This window comes from Cyprinodon tularosa, unplaced genomic scaffold, assembly GCF_016077235.1.
Source record: "Cyprinodon tularosa strain WSP-4 unplaced genomic scaffold, ASM1607723v1 ctg62, whole genome shotgun sequence".
NCBI lineage: Eukaryota > Metazoa > Chordata > Actinopteri > Cyprinodontiformes > Cyprinodontidae > Cyprinodon > Cyprinodon tularosa.
Window position 1 is genome coordinate 1,141,763 of NW_024039363.1, and position 21,338 is coordinate 1,163,100.

At 40.1% G+C, this 21,338-nt stretch overlaps 1 protein-coding gene across 1 annotated transcript; it reads left to right on the top strand.

Moving 5' to 3' along the window:
* Positions 1–909: 909 nt before the first annotated feature.
* Positions 910–20,274, top strand: LOC119798334. The gene is made up of 13 exons (XM_038307753.1): positions 910–1,215; positions 1,325–1,368; positions 1,977–2,042; positions 4,982–5,048; positions 6,712–8,109; positions 13,275–13,305; positions 13,407–13,694; positions 15,971–16,157; positions 16,280–16,352; positions 16,493–16,536; positions 16,953–17,018; positions 17,357–17,423; positions 19,347–20,274. Exons 1-13 carry the CDS (start codon positions 1,147–1,149, stop codon positions 20,121–20,123), a joined length of 3,177 nt encoding a protein of 1,058 aa, XP_038163681.1. The 5' UTR covers positions 910–1,146; the 3' UTR covers positions 20,124–20,274.
* Positions 20,275–21,338: the final 1,064 nt, after the last annotated feature.

Here is a 21,338-nt window from a genome sequence, read left to right on the forward strand (position 1 = left end):
CTTGTTGTACCAAAAATGTTTAATTGTTAAGACAGAAACGTCAAACTCGTGGTATCGAATTTAGAGATTGCAGGCTGGACTCTCTTGTTTGACTTCTATGTTGCAGCAAATGTGGCGAGATTTTCTCTCCAATCCCACAGGATGATGCTGCCGCCACTGTGGTCTTTGCTAGATGAAACCGTTAAGTCAAAGTCTGGCTGTGAAGCAAACACATTAAACGTTGTTTTGAACTTGGCAAAATTATGCAAGGGAACTAAACTTTTAAGAGAATAATAAGGAGACATTTTCTGTGAATGAGTTATGGTTTGAATTGGTTTTAAGTCTCCTTCAGCTGGATCTAATTGTGGACCTACTTTCAGACATTCTTAAGGCAACTTTAATGTTCTGAAATGTTTTAGTCTTTTTGTATGTTTTATGTAGCAGGAGGCTACATATTTTTTGTCATTCCATTATATCTCACTGTGAGTTGTAAAGGCGGGTCTTGTTATCAAATGTCTTTCTTGACTTTTCTTAAAACATGCATCTGCCTTTATATGTCTACTGTTGCATTTAGGTTTATATAGTCTATTAATTTTGTCCAAGGTCTTGTAGGGCTGGCTTCAATTTTGCTCCAATTCAACTTTTTGTCTCATCTCCAGAAGATGACTCTTCCAAGTTCACCAGTGAGGAATATGTATTCAGACTTTATGTGTCAGAGAATTACATATATTGTCTCCTGGTTTATTTAACACCTAATGGCAAGTGGCAGCTTGAAATGTGCTTAGAGCCACATGTAGAAGTAATTGTGGATTTGTGCGCCCTTCTCATCTGATCAGGTGATACATTTGAATTTCAAATCATGCTCCTCGACGAAGTCCAGCTTTTGGATAAAAACCACAACCTCTCTGTAAGGTCTCCCCTCCCCGTTCTGACGTCACCGGAGAGCTGCTCAGAGCGGATCCACTGTGAATATCTCTACGCTCATTGCCAGGACCGAGGAGTGTGCAGAGAGAGGAGGAGAGAAGGTGGAGGGAATACGTTCGAATTTTGGATCCTATTGGAAAACTACGGTGTGCGCACGGCACGCACCGACAGGAGACGTTTCTGCATTTTCACCGTGCGCCCCCCCCCAACCCCTTCCCCATTGAGATCGGATCGGAGCCGAGAATGGAGCTCCCTGCCGCCGGCGAGCACGTCTTCGCGGTAGAGGGCATCGAGAAGAAGCGCATTCGGAAGGTAACAGCGGGAAGGCGACGTCTGCAAAGACGTCGAAATGTTGCATGTTTTTTTTTTTTGCATCCGAGACTAATCCAGTTATTTTCCCCCTCCTTCCCTAACGTCTCAGGGCAAGATCGAGTACCTGGTCAAGTGGCGCGGCTGGTCTCCAAAGTAAGTCTGAAACCTGCTCATCAATAATATCAGGGCGGTTATTAAACCAAAACAAAAACATGAACCAATCCAAGTAGGCTATTGCAGCTATTAATGAAGGGCGTTGCGCGCACAAATCCGTAGGCGTTTATGTGTGAGAGCGTGGATCCACGGATGCCTTCACTAATTTATGCTGGAGGGGGGGTGGGGGGTAGGAACAGCCATGTAATCCCGTTTTAATTATTTCTGCTCTGCCAGCGAATTTACGAGACATAGTGCTGCTAAAATGGCCGACTTGATGTTGGAGCTAAAGGAGCGTTTGGATAACACAAACACACACATACAGACCCACACACACACACACTTAATTTCTGTTATGATTGTTTTTGGCTCTGCGGTCGGACACATTCTTTTGTTTATAATCCTTTAAAAAAAAGATACAATAACTCTAGGTATTTCTTCTATCTTCCAATATTCCTGTTTTGGGTTGAAACCCGCAGCCTTTACCTATCCAGGACGTTTTGACGCGTGGGGAATGTGTCCGCGGGAGACATGTGCGTGTCAGTTTGAAAAAGGAAGTTTGCACGTGACAGCTCCCTGACAGCTGTCTGCTTCTCTCCTCTCTGCAGGTATAACACATGGGAGCCGGAGGAGAACATCCTGGACCCGCGCCTCCTGGTTGCGTTTCAACACAGGTGAGCGACTCTGCGCGCGGCGGCGGACTTCGGACCAGGCCGCGCAGCCTCTACTTCAGCCACTACCATATAAGGGCATGGGAGGAGGGGCGCTGCTTCTAGTCAGCCCCTCCCCACCCCCTTCTGATCCCCCACTCCTTGCTTGAGTGGGAAGGGGGAGGTAGGGGGGTATTCTGGACGTGGTGGTTTGAATTCCTAAATTATGCTCATGGAAAGAAGGACTGGATCTGAGGAACCTAAAGGGGATATTTGATCAAATCAAACCCAAATCAGAAGTTGATCAACACCCAGAATGAAAATTTGATCTAGAAACTGAAGTAGGAGGGTGTTTTTTTTTTTTTTTACTAAAACCTGCTTAATTCCCAATTTGAACAAACTACATGCCTTCATTTTTTTTGCTTCCTATCTGGAATTTGGATGACATTGATGCCAGCCACTGAGGAGGTTGACTAAACAGGCTCATTGTTAAAAAAAAAAATTCAGAAATGTGGTGAAGCAACCATTTTGAACAAACTTTTTAATAGGTCGGTGTGTAAATGTGTGCGAGAATCAGTAAAAGATTCAATGTGGTGTTCAGTGCATTGGAGTTCTCTGACTGGCACTACATACATCACATTTACCATGTTTATTTCTTTATTGACTCTACTTTTTTCTCATTTGTGCTCTTGATGGTTGTGTCACTGATCTGATAATGTGAGGAAAACGTGTGATATTCCTGAGCAGATCTGCACCTGACACCATAAGGAAACCAGACCCGCTGTCCTGTTTGCCTAAACTGCTGTGACAATACACAACCAAACAAACAAAACACAAATTCGGTCATGGCTCTGTGTTTTGGTTTGTCGTGTCTACTGGTTTCCATCTTGCAATGGGTGGCTTCCAAATTATCTAAACTAATTTAAGAGTTGTTGGCTAGAACTTGATTTATTTGGAATAAATCAGTCCAGCCTTCGTATCGTTTAAGCCCATCATTGACTTTGGTTACATATTTGTTCAGTTTTTTCCTTCCTCTCCAGAGTTAGTTAGCATAGTTTCAAATGTCTCATGCTCACCTATTGCTCCAGTTCTTCTCTTTTCCATCTTTTCATCATAACATAATTCTGACATTCTCTATGTCCTTGTCCAACCCCTTAGACATATTGGCCACCTTTAATAAGATTGAACTTCGTAACTGGATGGGTTTAGAGAGAGGTCAAAGCCTCAACACTTGCCTGAAAAACAATCTGAATCTCTCAAATGTCGGTTTTAGAGGGCAACATGTTAATTAAATCAAATGCCACTGTCACCTAATCCTGCACAACTGCATCTCGTGCAGACCCACGAGGCCTCTGACATATGCTCTCTCTGTAGGCCAGCAGCCTGCTCAGGGGGCCGAGTGAAGGCGTGATGGCTGGGGAAAGGAATTCGCTTTTCTGAAAAGGCTAATTGACACACACAGAGCTTCTCAACGCTTCTAGTGTACGGCTCTCATATTCCCCCCACTGCCTGCCTGCCTCCCCTGCCTGGGTATAGAGCTGTGTGCTGGGATGTTCACGGAGAGCTGCCTCTGTGCTCTCTCTTTCTCTGTGTGTGCGTGTGAGCGGATTCCTCCCTGCTCCCATTGGATGGGGGAGGGGGAGCCGACGAGGGAGTCTGTAATTGCCAAATCTTGTGTGAATAGGGGTCACCCTGTTAGATGGCGTTTTCCAAATTGCGCACATTACAGCGGTGGAGACTGTTTATTGTGACGATGTTCTGGCAGCTCTGATCGTTTGAACATCTGCAGCACGAGGCCGACATTGAGGGTGGGTGTTGGAGCATGCCTGGGGAAGCATATTTACAGCTGGCCTTCGCCCGCCGCTGGTTATTTATGAGACGATGCTGAGTCAAAGCTCCTATCGGGCCTGGGGGGATTTTTCACACATGGTGTTGTCCTTGATCTGACCAGCTCTGTAATAATAACACAAATCTCAGTCCCTTTTCATTAGAAATAGTTTCAGGAGACGTTTTCTTGACTGCCTACCCTTTATATTGCCATGTTTACAGTAATGATCGTATGCCTTATATTTTTTCACATTTGCCATGCTAAAACTACAAACTTCCATGTTTTTCTTTTTTTTTTTTCAGTAAGACCAACACGGTAGTTAAAATGGTGAAATAGAAAGGAACAGATGAAATCAGATACACATGGTCCTGTTGACCTTTTTTTTTGTGTTTATCCCCATTTTTGCACTTTCCTATTTTAAAGATATCTCCAGCTCTTTCATATTGAATGGACAGTTTCTTTGGCAATCCTTAAGTCCTTCCTCAGATCCCCGGTTGGATTTTGGCTGGACTTTGACTAGGCCATTCTAACACAGGACATGCTCTTGTCTTTTGAAGCCCCCTAACAAACTGTTCTTTCAGTTTTTTAAGCCCAATTCATCTTCTCATTAACTTCTTTCTCCTCTTCCTTCCATCCATACCATTACACTGGTGGTGTTGTGGGATTCAGACTAATAGAGTAACCCTGCTTTAAACTTCTTTATAATTTTATTCCTGAGCTGTCTAAATTACATTGTGTTGATTTATATCATGTAAATCACCATATAAAACAATAAAGAGCGTGGGTGTAATGTAACAAACTGTGGAAAATTTACTTGGCTGGCCATCTGAGGAGGAAGGGTGGTCAGTTTAAAGGCGAGGACTTGAGGAGTGCTTGTTCCATCTGTAGCTCCTAATCAAATTTCTCCGCAATAATGAGAATATGGAATTGATTGATCACCATGAAGAGCTATGCAGATGAGGATCAAAAAGATTTGCACTGACTCATGGGTGGGCATTAAATAGTGCTCTGAATCATTGCTCCGATTTTGAACATGAGTAGGTGAAAGAAAACGATTAAAAACCTGTAACTTTCAACATGATTTGATGTAGTTTTACTGCCTTTGGAATGCTGACATAATCTTTTCTTTTGGCAGAGAGAGGCAGGAGCAGATGATGGGATACCGAAAGCGGGGACCAAAACCAAAACATCTTCTGCTTCAGGTACTTCAGAAGAAATATCCTGACTCATTGAAACACTTGAGCAGGTTTCACTTTCTAAGGTATCCTAGAAGAAGGAGCACAGTCAGGTGTGCCACACCTGCTGTCAGTATGCTTCTCGAAACCGTGTGTGGGAGGGAGGGCTCCCACAGGTTTATCTCTGCACTCAAACTGAAACGTATGTTGTATTAGGTTCAAAATGTACTGATGGAGTGGACTCTTTTATCTGCCAGCTTACTATCTTACCATGCAAAATAGGCATGCAAAACCTTTATTACACTTCAAGTCACTATGTTTAGTGAGCAAACATCCTGCTTTTTGCACAAACTTGTGAGAGTAGGATGTTTCTTTTTTCCTCTTTTATTGTCGTTTTGGGAATGGATGCGTGCTCTCTTAAGAGAAGCATTTACAGACGCTCTTTCAGAGCCAAGTGTGATTATATATTTCAAGTTTGTCCTGATTGCTGTGCAGCATCGCTACTGAAGATGCTCGCCACGTGGCCTGCAATCGGGGGCAGAGCGTGACACGTCTGGTGGCACTTGAGTGACCCGGAGGTCGCAGCCAAAAGCGCCTTGATTACCGTATTCTGCGTTTCCCCTCTTACGGGTCACCCAATGGTGCTTTGAACTGAGACCTTATTCCATATGGATACTTTAGCAGCTTTACTTTTAAACCTGACTGTATTGCAGTTAAACCATGAAAAGATGCATGTCCTTTGTGTTTTGAGGAGGATGATAATGTTAATTCACCATCTCTTCATTTTAAAGTAACTGGTACACAATAAGATGAGATTCCCTGGTTTTAGATTTTATTGTACTAAAATAATTAGGATGCATCGTAACACAAGGGAAATAGCTAATGTGCATGTTCACAATAATAGTGCAGGAGATCAGTAGGTCGAGGCAGAAAGCTGTGTAGCAGTTGGATCTGGGTTTGATGTTGAGCTATTTGCCTGGTGGCAGCAGATCAAAGTTCTCTGCAGAGCATGCTTTTTATTGTTTCCCTGGGGTTATTCCACAGTTTAAGGCAAATGGAAGATTCAAAAGAAATGACAAATAAAAAACTTATATGTAGCAATTCCTGGACACTCTTTCAGCAAGCCACACTACTTTGCAGGACGGTCTTCATTTGATGTTATTCAACAGGATTGGGCAATTCCAACATAAAAAAATGTAGACTTAACCTACAGAACAGATCATTGAGCCTCCAAAAAACCTTTTACATTCCCTCAATGTTATTTGCAGAGTCATCTTCACAGTGTTTTTAATGGATAGATCAACAGATTGGTCATATTAGTAATTGATAAGATCTGAAAATACAAACATATGGAAAATAGTAAGTTTCTGACAGATTCTTGACTTTTCAATGACTTTTAGCTCCCCTTACTATCCTTTGCAGGACACTGCTTACTGCCGTATTTCAGACATCAACAGGTGTTGAAGAATAAATTGTTTTGCTTTAGTTTCTTAAGAAATGGGAGTCCTGTTGTGATTGTAGAACAAAAATACAAGCCAGGTTGTCATATCAGCTCCCTTTTAAATTGTTTTTATTGAATACTTTTGTTACTTAAAAAAATGTTATTTATTTCCAACTTTTTTGGAAGTTTTGACAATTATAGGTCAGAATGTGGGAAGAAAGGTTAACAAATGTCTTTTCTTTGCTTAAGGTGCCATCATTTGCCCGGAGATCAACCATCCCAGCTGGATTCCAGGAAACAGCCAATGAAGCAGATGGTACCCTAAAGTCGGACTCTACACAGGTCCAACGCTCCCAGCCCCAGCAGTACCAGCTGAACAGCAAAAAGCACCATCAGTACCAACCCAGCAGCCAGGAGGTCCCTACTGATGCGCTGAGCAACAGCAAAAAGAAGTTCATCTACCAGCTCAACAGCAAGAAGCACCACCACTATGAGCCCGACCCACACATGTACGACGCTCAGGTTTCGAGGCTCAAGGAGGTGGTCAAAGTTCAGGAACCGGCCAGCAATCTGGCAAATCCTGGGTGGACCTTGCCCCTGGCCCTGCAGCAGAAATGGATCCACAACAAAGACACTGGTTGTTTGAGCAAAGTCAAAGAGCTTGCAGTGGAGGTGAGGAAACCGGTTAAAGAGGCGCAGAGTGAGAATGCTCTGAAGCCCAACCCTAAGGAGGCCAGTCTGCCTACTGCTGTCAGCAGCAAAATGAAGATAATCAAAAATAAAAACAAGAACGGACGCATTGTTATTGTCATGAGCAAATACATGGACGGTAACAAGGTTCACGGAGCAAAGGACAAACACAGGGAATCTTCAAGGGATGAGAAAACGCACGGCATCAAAACATCCGAAAACAATCCGGCACCCATAACCAAAATTGATGAACACCCCGAGAACGGGATTCCCAAAGAGATCTGTAAGGGCAGCTCCCTCTCTGTTGCAGAGCATCCTTTGAAATGCTCCCCCAAAGACAGACAATTTTCCAAACCTTCTCCGAGCACCGCCGAGGAATATAACACCGAAGTGGCCCGCGGTCAGGCTGATTTACCGGAGGGTTTATCTTTGCAGCTGACAGCCAGTTCCCCCCCAACATCTTGGACTGCCGACACTGCCATTCCAACCCCTACTGCCATTGACCAGATCCGGATCCCCTCTTTCCCCTGCAACCGGAAGCGTAAGCTTTCAGATCCCATTGAGGACAGGAACGTTGGTCAAATCTACCTGGCATCGAGGAGTTTGAGCATGCCCGCTGCTACGATGGCGCCCCCTCAGGACAAACCCATGGACCTTCACTGCAGCGTGGCACGTCACAGCGGTATGTGTACGACGTATGAAGAGGTTGGAAGCCAGGAGGAGCCGATGGACCTCAGCTGCCCTAAAAATAAGCGGCCGGTCGAAGCGGAAGCCCAGCCGCCTGCAAAGCCCGAGCCAGCCATTGAAGACACTTCTTCTGCGGTGAATAACACGCAGAAATCTTTGGATAAATCTCCAGAGGAACCTGCAAAACAAATTTCCCCCTTCATGGGAAACATCATCATCACTGATATTACCACAAACAGTCTCACCGTCACCTTTAAGGAGTATGTTTCTTTCTAAACTATGGGACCCACAGCTCTGATTGGCTGAACCTGTGAATATGTGCATATGTAAAACAAAACAGAAATTTGTACATATATTGATGAAATGTATCATTTATACATCAAATCCAGTATGTTTCCTATGACATTTTATACAGTAAGTACTTTGTGATGTTGTAGCCAAGAAAGTGCCCTCGACTATTTGAGCGAATGCATCACTTGGGTGGAGAATCTTCACCCAAAACAAAAAAATCTTTGTCTCCTGGAGTTTAAGAAGGGAACTATCGCTGTTTTTCATACTTGTACCAAACTTATAACCTTAGCTATATGAAGGTTTATACATGTTTCTTATTACTAATATCATGTTGGTGTGAGAGAAGGTTATTGATTGGACTGTTTGCAGAGCAGATTTAAAGCACTTAATGCATTTTCATACGTTTCATAAGTGTCATTGCTGTCGAAGAAACAGTCAGAGATTTTCTCTTTATTTTCTTGGTGTAATAGACAAACCCAGCCTTGTTGATTGGCATCTTTAGCTTTGCTCTTGGATTTTTTTTTTTTAAGTGTTCAGCCATGACATGCAAATTCAAAAATGGCAGGTGTGTCATAGGGCAGTGCTGCTGGCGCAGAGGTAGGTATCTGCTCCTTCACTGCAATCTGACTCAAACTGAAATGCATCCGTTTTAAAAGTCAAATCTTTTCTGCTTGTTTGAACTTGGAAAAACAAGTTTTTGTTACGTTGGAAAGAAAAGAAAGAATAAATCCTAGGACCTGTAGGAGTTTACTTGTTGCGTACAAAATTGCAAACAAACTTGACTTGTTTGTATGCAATTTCTGCATTAGTGGATGTAAAATATGAGCTATGAGCTTATTTTCCTCAGCTGAGAAACACCCATGTTGCTAAGCAATTTCAATCTGCCTGAGTGGCTACAACTAGTCATTTTTGACTAAGAAAGGGCAATATGAGCAGATATTTGGTGGTTAGAGAATATATAGCCAGTGAGTCTGATACAGGTTGGCCCTCAGTTTAAATTCTGCTAAAGGGCTTTAAAGACTCTTTGACCGGCTCTAGATCAGAAGCATATCTTAACTTTTAAGACTTTTGCTTTAACCATAACAATATCAGACCAAATATGATCTACACACTGCCTTTGAATGCCACATTTATTTTTTATTTCTACTCCAGTCTTTTTGAAACAGCCAATCCCACCAGCTTGTTTCTTTCCTATCCACCAGGTGTGCAGCAAACTTTTAGAAATGATCTGTTCAAACTCGACATCAGCTGGTGAGGTAGAGTGTAACTTAGGTGTATTAATGCCGACACTGTTGCTACGATAACATAGAGCAACATTTTCAATTTGTTTTGAACTGTTTAAATTTCCAGCAATGGTGGTCCTGTCTGCCGAGACATTAGCCTTTAACTTCACTTTTTACCACACCTACTAAAATATGACGTTTTTCCATAAGCTGTGAGGAAAACACTTCTAGAGTTCAGTACAAAGAAGTTTGTCACTCATAAAAAGTGAATCTCCGTTACTTTATTTTCACTGTAGCAAAGTTATTTTTCCTTATGTAAATCTGGAGCTAATCTCATCACTTTATTTGTCAAAGCTCACTGTAGTGTTCTGAAAGTTGCCAAGGTTGTAAATCATAGAGACTGAATGGGACTTTCCACTCAGATCTTGTGACTCTGAGTCTTTTTTTGATTATTCATGCTGCTGATGATTGAAAAGCTGTTGGATGTAAGCTACAGCAACGTTCATGTCCGAATAGCCTTCTCCGCACATTTAACCCCAATCCAGTCAGAATGCTAATACAACAGGCTGCGATGATGAAAGTTAGGAGTGCGTATTTATTGATGTTAAAGCTTTGGTTCAAAGAGCCGGATTTGCTTATTGTGCTTCATTTTCCTTAAAAGGTTTCATTGCGAGATACTTTTTTGTTTTTAGTCTTTTTGTTTTTTTTTTCCTTTGCTCTGTCTTTGCACTCTGTTTAAAGTGGAAATGATTGTTATAAAGTATGCTATATCTCCTGACCTGTATGCTCGGCGCCCTGGATGGTATGTCTCACAATAAAAACAGAGATTTGAACTCTGACATGTGTGTTATTGTTAATATTTATTTTTTTTATTCTGTAGACACCAGAAATTCCCGATTTCCAGAAAAAAATAAATGCTCGCATGAAGAAGACAAAAATATTCAAATATGAGTAAAATAAAATAAAAACAACTGCTGTTTATAAGGCTAATCTTGTAAAAACAGATTGTGTTGCATAATCACAGAGTATCCTGCACAAAGGGCTTTCTGTGTTGCATAACTGCACTGGTCACTTGTGGTTATTAAAACCTCAGCCTTGCATTATTTTTCCTACTTTGGCTCAGACCCCAGCAGGAATGTAAACATCCAACACGATCAAAGAGAGAAGGAGGCTAGGAGAAGTGATTGTGTATTTTTAAGGGCCTTATCGTGGAGAAAAGCTTTATGGAAGGTGAGGAATCAGATATGTGGAATGTAAGTGTGCTTTGCAGGAAACGGTCTCAGGATGACTTCTAATTATAATGTGGCTGCTATCTTCCCAGAACACCAGCTAAGTTGTTGTAAAAGACTGTGTTTAGGTGGCCTTTGTCACGGTGACACAGCAGTTTCATTGTCAGATATCTTCACTTAGCTTTAGAGTCACTGGCACAAGCTGCAGTCAGAGCTTTTCTGAATGAACTGTAAACAGGAGGCTCCAAATGTTACATGGCCTCCTCAAAAAGGGGTTACTGAAGGCCTGGAGCCTGAAGTCTGCTCTCAGTGCAAAGACAGAAATAGTTGCCTTGTTTTTTTCCTGTGCTGAACTGAGGGAGGCTAAAAGATTAACTGTTGAATGCCTCTTAGAGAGAAAGGACCTGGAATGTGTGCAAGGTGTCTAATTTAGGAGGCATCAATTGGAGAATGTTGACTTTGAAAACTCAGAGAGCTTTAATTGTCATTCAGGGACAAGAAGGGCAAAAATTATGCAAAAGAATTTGAAAACTTAACTTTTTCATGGAGCTGTAGTGGATGATTAATCTCTTCAAATAGTCTGCAGGCTTTGTTTTATTACAAACGTTGAACATTGTCACTTGAAAAGGTACATTGAGCTTAAAAATGCTTGAAAACAATCTAAGCTCCTTCAGGCAGACGTCTTGGAATAGATGGAAATCAAGCAAGCAGCTGGTTTGAGCCCAAAAAAAGAACTTGGTTTCACACGAGGAGGGTTTATAGACTTACCAGCTTTACACATACTGTACAACGGAAATGTTGAAATGGTAGATTAATTATTTGTCATAATGTAAAACTGTAGTTGCCCTCACAAACAGCTGTGATAGAACGAATAACCCTTACTGATCAGCCTGTACAGTCTACAGGCATTTGAAATGAAAACATCAAAGTTATTCAACATATACAGAGTTTATTCAAAGAAGAAAGAGGAAATGATCCCATTTAAAACTTGGCTCTATGTACCAGGACCTGCTATATAGAGCCAAGTTTACTGTTAAACGTCATTGAGGCTGGTGGACAATAGGTTTGACTAACTGAGCGCCACAAATACAGTTTGGGTTTGGGGCTGGTAAAAGGCTGAGCCAAACATTTAATTTAACCTGTGGTAACTCAGCAAATCACCTTTATTTTTCTTCTTCTTCTGTGCTCCTGGGGTTTTATGCTGCATGTCTTCCCAGGGGCCTTTGGTAAACAGAACCACATTTATTTGTCTCTTTTAAAATACAAATTGAAACTTATGATCATCTCTGTATTTAGTTTAATTCATTCTACTATCACATCTGATCTGGCCCCCACAGCATGATGCTGCCATCACCAAGCATATGGTGTTTCTATATGAGAACACTTTAAATACAAAGTTTCTCTGCACCAGTATGACTTTGTTTATAATGTGTTCAAACACATAAAAATACACATCTTTCTTATAGACTGGAATGGGACAAGAATATGAAAAAGTTTAAGGAAATTAAATAAATAAATACAAAAACTGTTTGATGGAAATCATTGTTTATGAGTCTCTATTTTTACACCTTCTTATGAAACCATATTTCAAATTGTGCATTTTAGCTACCTTATATTTGAACCTAGTCAGAAATGTTCAAAACTTTTAAAGTTTTTTTTTTTTTTTTTTCTTTTGGGTTCCCCCTCATATTTTCAAGATTATCACAACGTCTGACAGACATTTGATCAGGAATTTTACTGGGAACACTCAATGTATTTCCTGGTGCAGGAAGTGAAATGACTATCACTGAAAAAAAATTATGCATGTGCTTTTGGCATTCACTTAATCATATTTAGTTACTTTAACACAATAGTTTTATGTTCTACCCGTGTTAAAGTAACTACATATAAAATAAGTAAATGCCAAAAACGGTTGCATTATTTTTTTCAGTGTGCAAAAAAACATCAAATCATCCTCATACCGTGCCTGTAGTTTTTTTTTCCCTGCTAGAGGTTAACTTTAACAATTAAAAGCATTGATGCATCTAGGATACACTTGCACAAGAGAAAACAACAAAAAACAAACAAAATTTCACAATAATGTCCCATAATTTCCATATTGTGTGACATTAAAGGGGTTTTCTATTCCAAATGTTTTTTTAAAACGACCGCATGGTTGAACTCTAAGGATTTGCGGGATTAGAAGGTGTGAAACCGGTGGAAGGAGCGCTCTTGGTTCGCGTGTCACTTTAAACAATATGCAAGTCAGCCCGCCATGCATCAGCGGGTATAGAGGAAACTGAAACATCTCTGAGCTGGCTAACATATTTATAGACCAAGTGAGATGTTTCACATTCCTCCTTTATCATCATACTAACTGCGGTGGCAGCCTGCACAGAGGTGCTTTCATTTTAATGCTTATGTGTGACCCGCTGCAGGCCTGTGATGGCCTTAGGAGGGCAGACATTCATTTGATTATTATATAGAAATGGAAGCTTGATTATGCTTTGTTTGCATTTGTTATATCGATGGAAATTGAACTTTAAGCAGCCTGTTTTAGGAATGCAATCATATTAAGTCATAATTAGTCAAACCTAAAAAAAAGAGGCGTAGTGGATTCTCTGTATGACGATTTCCAGCCCAAACTTCACACTGAAAGCAGGTCCCGGTGACGCGGCTTTGCTACTTTCTGTCGTGTGGTTTTATATCTCAGGCACCTTTCAGTACAAAATGCCGCTCCGAGAGTAAGTAGGACAGCGAGCAGAGTGCAGCATGTTGCCATGAAACCAGAGAGCCAATAATGTTCTCACTCACAGAGCCCGCTCTGTGCGTTCATGTGCGGCAGTCGCCATTGCGGCTCCGTCCAAATATGGAGAAACGCTGCAGCTGCAGAAGCGGCGACGCGCCGTTTGTGCGCCGCTCGCCAGCCTGAGCTCAAACCGTGCAGGCTTCAGCCATTCCAGCACCGACAGGAAATGTCGGTCTGCGCGCAGAGAGTATCAAAATGGTGGTTCATATTTCGACGGAGGCAGCCTTAACGCATCTTTGGTCAGCCCAGCGCAGAGCCGCGCCGCGTCTTTGTTTGCGCCGCTGCGGGGAGAAATTCATGAAACAAGATTAAAGCAGCGGGATTGTCAGCTTGGCATAAACGATCGGTGATGAAAAAGAAAAAACTGAAATGTTGCCTGCAGCTTTAAAAGGTGCGGAACGACTGCCTTCCAGCTCAGTCAGTTTAAACCAATTTGATTCTAAATCTGGTTTAAAAACCGATCCAAAACCTTTATCAAGGCCATCTTCCGCTGGGTTTACACCTTTATTAAAATACAGAGAGCAAAGAAAGAGGAAAGAAAAAAAGAATCCAATCAATAATTAATCTTCTTTATGTATTTTACTAATGATATAAACAAGAAGATGTGTCTCGGAAATTTTTTTAAAGTAATGTCGCCTTTCGGTTAACTGCTTCAGTTCTTTCCATCCAGAAAATGTCTCTCCAAATGTTTCCAATTCACCTCATCAAAAAGAGAAAGACGCAGAAATCATTTCAAAACGTCCAGTGTTTAATTAGTTAACCAGGGGCCAGGAAATATATTGATTAACCCAATAAACTCACACAGGCCTGCACCAGCCCAGTCTATATTTAAATGTCATCACTGACTTAAGGAGAAGCATACAGATATCGAAGAGTCATTGTGCAATCTTATTCCCTCAATGTTTTCCACAGTTTAAATCATTTTTTATCAGAATAAATAGATTGTCCGCTTCCTGACTTTTCGTTGAGTTTGTGTGGGTCAGTTCGCATTAGACTGGTGACCGTATTTCTTGGCAAAATGAAAGACTTGCAGGCCTGTTCACCATTTAAAAAAAATCTATAACCAATATAATATTTATTGTATTTAAATATTACAAGAAAGAGTGGCCGATACAATAAATACACATGTACTAAAAAATCTCTCCCGAGCTTTTGATATTTGGTAAAAAAAAAAAAAAAAAAAAAAAAAAAAAATCACGGGGCTTGCCACAGTTTCATTGGGCATCTGAAATAAACATGAAATTATGAATGGAAAAAATGTGATTAAATAAAAAAACAAACTCTAATGAATTAAGATAAATAAACAAGAGACGAATTAAGTGAAAAATAAAGCATCCAATGTGATTATAGAAGAAACGAGGTTTCATTAAATACATAAAAATCCCTGCACTGTATTTCAGCTGTCTTTGGCTACATTTAAATCAGCTTTGGCGTTCAGGAATACAACTACTACTGATGATAATTATAATAATGATAATACCAAAAAATACTAAAAATAGGGATAAAACTAAATTATTAAGTCTTAAAAAAATGTATGAATAAAATGTGTTTGAAATATTTGTTAAATATCTACAACTTCTGAAATAATACTTAAAAAAACAAAGTAGCCTACAGTAAAGTTATATAAAAATATAAACTATATAAAACCAAAAAAAATCCAATGTGAAATGAATACAAAACATATAACATGAAAAAAAAGAGGGTTCATGTTCATTTTCACAACAGAGAAGACCATGAAGGTTAAACGCTACATTACTGCATTGACATATCATTTTTTTTCCTCAATTTTTTTTAAATGTCGGGATCTTTCTCCCGTCATTCAGCTTTACAAGGATATTGAATAATTTAAAGATTTAATACAGTGTCTGTCTGGCGATTTTTTCCACCCAACATGCGGTGTATGACTTTTCTGACTTTTCACACATTGTCACAGATTTTAGAGATTTTGGAAAGAAAATAAATAAATGAAACAATTTATATATATATATATATATATATATATATATATATATATATATATATATATATATATATATATATATATATATATATATATATATATATATATATAAAGGAAGTCTGACTTGAATGTGTACAATTTTTGTTTCAAAAACAAATTTAATTCCATGTTATATTTTCATCAGAGCTCTGCTTATTGGTTTGTGTCTTTTTAAGTGACTTCGTGACGTTTTTTAAAGAGATGCGGCGCAAATTTCACTTTTGATTTTTAAGCTACACGATCGCATCCCAATGATAACAAAAACGTCATGGATATATGACACATTGCAAGAGAAACTGCAAAAAAAAAAAAAAAAAAAAAATGTCAATGAACTACCTCTGTCTCGAAATATTTAAAAGATCTATCCTAAATAATTATTTGTGAAGCTCAGGGGCAATTATAAGCCACTGTATAGGGGTTTATTATTTCTGGCTGAGCTGCTGATTTGTTTCTTCATTTATTTCTTTCCATGTGTTTTTTTTATTATGGATCTGGGTCCTTATTCAAACACATTCTCACATCTCTTTTAATTAGATCAATTAGCAGGTGAAGAAATGCAAGATCCAGTTGTGAGCTGACCCCCTGAGGGATCGGGGGTCAGCGGACCCCACCTCCCCGGGACTCCAGTCAGCTTGGTTCTCGGCGTGTGCCAGACATTCCTGTACAGCAGCCAGAGCACCGAGCTCCTCCCCTCCGCTCAGAGACCCGGAGCACGTAGCAACAACTGAACCAATGTACTCCACCAGCGCTCTGTCCTACCCCGACCGCGGTGCCTGGCAACAAGAGACGTGATGACGTCCACTCAGATTGCGTATTATGGGATGTGCGGAATTAAACAGCCTCGGAGAGAACGAAAAGAGGGAAGCGAGAAATAATAACAGCGGCTAAAAATCGGCGTGTTTGCATGGTGAATCATGGAGCTGTCGGCTGTCGGCGAGAGCGTCTTCGCAGCCGAGTCCATCATCAAACGGCGGATCAGACGGGTATTCGCTGCGTTTCTCTCTCCCACCCACACCGCAGCGACAGCATCTGTTACGCAAAAGCATGTGTCCGTGAGGGCTATTCGGGCCCGCTCAGATAACCTGATCGCTCTTCTGAATCTACTCCTTTTTATTTTTTGCAGGGTCGCTGGGAATATCTGGTGAAATGGAAGGGCTGGTCTCAGAAGTGAGTATAAAAAAACATCAGAGCCAAGCGAAGGACAGCGCTCCATCCTGGCCGATCGCACAACTGCAGCGCCTCGCTTTCTGTTTTTTGCATGCGTGATGCGTTTTATCCATTTTATGCGCTCTGCATGTTCCGTGACGCATCTTGCGCCAGTCGGGTGTTGGTAAAATCGACGGATTGTGTCGCTTGTTTGCGTCTGCTTGCTTTGGCAGAGGCTGGGAGTCAGCATGCGCCCAGTGACGCATGCTGACTCCCTTCCCTTCATGCTTCATGCAGCTTTCACATGTGAAAAAAAAAGGAAAAAAAATGTATAACAGAAACAAAAACCCAACATACGCAGCATGAGACAAATTGCGGAAGAGACGACACATTTACTGATCCATATAAATGGGAGTGTTCTGGTTTCTGTGGTACAGATACAGCACTTGGGAGCCGGAGGAAAACATTCTGGACGAGCGGCTGTTCGCCGCCTTCGAGGAGAGGTGAGATGGTTGATCAGGCCTCTCTGCGGGGAGATGGCACCATGCGATATGCTTCATAAATCATGCACAGATTCTAGATTCCCTTCTTCTATATACTTGTCTTTATCTGAAATATCCCTTAAAGGAAATTAGGGGAAATATTGTATCTTGTTTTGCGCAGCCAATATTATCTGCTTACTGAATTTTCTCTTCAAAATCCACAAACAGTACTTTAAACTTTATGTATGGATACATTTTTGTCGTTTTTATTAACATTTTTAACTTTTCCAATGAATTATAGTGTAACTGAAATTGTTTATGTAGTTTTTATTCATTTATGATTTATTCTTATCATGCAGAGAGCGTGAAAGGGAGCTGTTCGGGCCTAAAAAGAGGGGACCCAAACCAGAGACTTTTCTCCTGAAGGTGGGGGAAACTTTTCTCAAACTTTTAATGAATCAACTCATTGCATCTCTGATTTATGGTAAAGTATCAGACAGGAACAAAAGTGAAAGCATTACTGTTAGGGAAAGATTGGGATAAACTTTGGAACATGGGGTTGCTTTTTTCTTAGGTTATAAATATAGAGCCGCACAAGAGTTTGATCATGTCTGCCAGAAATGTTGTTTATGATAAATTATTTCCCTTGGTTTGTAAGACATAAATCACGGAAATCTATGCGGCCATGTGTTCCCTATTTTACCCTCATTATTTTAAGTTTGTGTCAACTAAGTTGCATAAACTTTAATTTTTTTTATGCCCCACATTTACATATATTTCATCAATTGGTTTTATTCAAGTGCCCGCCCTATTCCACCCACCCCCCAAAACTCTTTTTTCTCTCTGATTTTTTAAAAGTTTTTACATTTATATTTCGTTTTAAAATTAATTATAACCACTCTGCAACAATGAGTGTTTGTTATAACTGTTGTTTTTTTATATATAGAGCAGAGACTGGATAACGCAAATGCAAAATTATATCTTGCAAACCTTTTATTCTGTTCTTTTTTCTTTTTTTTAACAAATAACTGACTCCCAAATTTAGCTTATACAAAGATGATAATAGTCCATCTTGGATGGACATTTCCAAAAATCTTAACTTAACAAAGTGAAACTCGTGTGCACATCCTTTTCACAGAGTGGTACTTTATAATTTATTTCATCATTACTGATTTTCATCTCATGAAAACACTAGTTTTTCTTATAAAAAGACTATCCCAAAAGAAATCCCTAAACAACACAAACTGGTTATTCGCAAAGAACCCTTCAACTAATAAAAATGATGTTAATGTAGGTAATGCATTTTATTGTAAATAAAAGCTCAACTGAGATTAAGTTGGGATTCCATTTACTGTTCTGCAGAGGTGTAATGGATGTCCAGGTTGTCATAGTAACCTCCATGGCCTTGTGCAATGTTAGGCCTGTTCTTGATCACAATACAATACTTCATTACTTTAGGTATTTAGGTCAAACCAGATAATAGATCACTATAATACAATAAAGCAAATATTGGTGCTTTGAGCATTATGGATGGGTGTAAGGTCCAATTAAAAATAAATCTTATCAGGTTTGTCAGCAGAGGGAAGCATCAATTGCTGTAAAATGTCTATGATATTTGACTGGGTTAAACACAGCAGGCAAACACCATCTGATCTCCAAATCCTAACAGAAAACTCTTCACATGGAACCTTAAGAAGCTAGACTCTGCCCCTCTTCTCCCTTCCTCTTAATGATTTCCAAATAAAATATATATTTTACTTTCTTCTGAAAAGGTGACCTCTGAACCAGTTCCCCCCTCTGCTTAGGCATGATCTGATCTTCGCCTGAAACTCAGCCATCTGCAGGCTACCCCTTTCTGAATTGACCTTTAACTTTAAAATTAGATTTTTCTTAGGAATCTTTCCCATGTACCTATTTTTAATATTTCTTTTCCTCGCACCTAATTTTTCCATGAAAGCTTTTGCATACAGTACTCAATGAAGCATCAAGCGCTTCTTTAATGATTTTCCTTTTAGACCTTTTTTACGTTTCTACTTTCTGCTGAATATATATCAAGTAAGTAGTTTTAACTGTGATTGTGTAGCCTGTAACAACACCTATCTATTTCATATATTTGTGTTCATATAATTGTGTTCTAATTTTTGCATATCTGTATTCGTAAACATCGATCAAATTAGCAGAAACAAATGGTAGAAACACTCATTGTGTAAAGTAGCCTGTGAGTTTGAGTGTTTGAATTGAGTCAAACATTTCCAACGATGATGTAATTCATTTAACGATCCCTTAGTTGACCCTCTTTTCTCTTATTTCGGAAACATTGCCATACTTTCTTTTCATCTATCTCTGCAGGCCAAAGCAAAAGCTAAAGAGAAGACGTATGATTTCAGAAGAGAAACTCCAAGAAGTATCCAGGTTTCCTATCCCATCCCGGAGCCAGTCATAACTCCACGAGCCCGTGAGGGATTACGAGCCGTGGTTCCAACCATCTTCCCTCCGAGTGCGATCAACAGAGGAGAAAGCGTCCCGATCCGACCCCCAGAGCCGGAGAGGAGGCCTAGACCTGCTATGACGGAAGCTCTCTTTGACCAGGAGTCCGGTCGGTTTCCCAGAAAGCGAGGGCGCAAGCCAAAGTTTCATCCACATTATGATCCACATGATCCCAGCATCTCAGCGGAGCCGGTCTCCAAGCGGAGCAGGTCACTGGATGAGCAGTCCATCACATCTCGACGCCTGCATTATCATGGGGAGACATCAGAACACAGCCTCTTACAGCTGACCAAGAGGTTTCAGGAGGAGACTACGATCACGCCAAAACCCAGCAGTGAGCAGAGATATGCAGGGATGTCGTACACATGCGCCTTGAGTCCAGGCATGCGTAAAAGTGATCAGGAAGGACACAGAACTTACAGTTTGAACAGGATGCATTTTCCCAAACACAGCGAGCTGAAGCGCTCTGCAGAGGAGCTGCCCTCACAGCCTGACCCGTCCGCGCCCTCAGCTCCAACCTGGACCCCTTGTTTCACCAACTGGGACACTGTGACAGTGACGGATGTCACTATGAACCTGTTGACTGTGACCATTAGAGAGAGCAGCACTGCTAAAGGCTTTTTCAAAGATAAAAGATGAGTATTTTCCTGTTGTAGTTCCCAGTGGAATATTAACGCGCAACTAACACAGGCCTACTGCCAGACTATATCTTTTCTATGTAACTTTCAGAACGTGTACATACAGATATTTAATATGCTGCTGGAGAAAATAAAACAAAATAGGCAATGAAGATGTGTTGTTCTTTTCAAGTTTTTGTCCTAAATGATGTTTTTATTAAATAAGTAAAAAACACGCAAACAGAAACAAAAAGTTAAATCACAAAACTTTTTGGATCTGTTTTCACAACAGCATTGGAATTTAAAAATGTACATCTATGCCCTTTAGCTTCCAGTTGTACATAGTCTTTAATGATTTATCGGGACTCTGTTCGATTGAAAACGCAAAATTTTCATTACGGATAAAAAAAATCGACTTCAAGATAAACTCCTTTAAGCCGACTTTTTAAAGCATCTGTTCTAGAGGGCGTTCATCATTGTTGCAATTCAAAGTTAAATCCATATGAGTGGTAAACCTGCTAACCATGAATTCTGATGCTCCAATCACTTTCATTGCTGCTAGTAAAGTTCAACATCTCAACATTATGGAACACCTTTGGGTTTAACTCTGGCTTCCTCATCTATTGACACTGTTGCTATTGTAAGAAGGATCAACAAATTAGATCCAATAGATTATGAACATGTTGCATGTTGTATAAAGTAGACAGACAACAACTTTTGGACATGTATATTTAAGGCAAAGGTATTTCTCTGTCTATAGATATAAATATTTTCTCCCAGCTTTAGTCCCTAATTAAATCTCATACAGAAAATGTGCAGATGCTGAAAAGGACTCCTGCAAGTGGGAACATGAGATCGCTGACAAAGGTTAGATTGTTGTATTGCCTGAAGTAATGATTATTGGGATTATTGCAGGAATATCAACAAAAATTAGCATTTCATTTACCTTTAAAATGTTCCTGTTACATTGAAGAGGGGTGCTGTATGAATAGTTTAAGTTTAAGATATAGATAGATAGATAGATAGATAGATAGATAGATAGATAGATAGATAGATAGATAGATAGATAGATAGATAGATAGATAGATAGATAGATAGATAGATAGATAGATAGGCGTGGGATAGGATGAGAAGCACCACTGGGTCTTTGTTTTGAGGCCTAATCTGATCTGAGGTAAAGTCAGAAATATGGAAGATTTTTTTAAACAGAGAAACTTATCTCTTTAGAAAAATATTT

What these genes read in the sequence shown, in the direction of transcription:
- LOC119798334 (XM_038307753.1), top strand. Translation starts at nt 1,147, where the DNA reads ATGGAGCTCCCTGCCGCCGGCGAGCACGTCTTCGCGGTAGAGGGCATC. An exon ending in AGAAGAAGCGCATTCGGAAG is followed by an intron (nt 1,216 to 1,324) that starts GTAACAGCGGGA and finishes CTAACGTCTCAG; the next exon opens with GGCAAGATCGAGTACCTGGT. An exon ending in TGGAAGGGCTGGTCTCAGAA is followed by an intron (nt 16,537 to 16,952) that starts GTGAGTATAAAA and finishes TCTGTGGTACAG; the next exon opens with ATACAGCACTTGGGAGCCGG.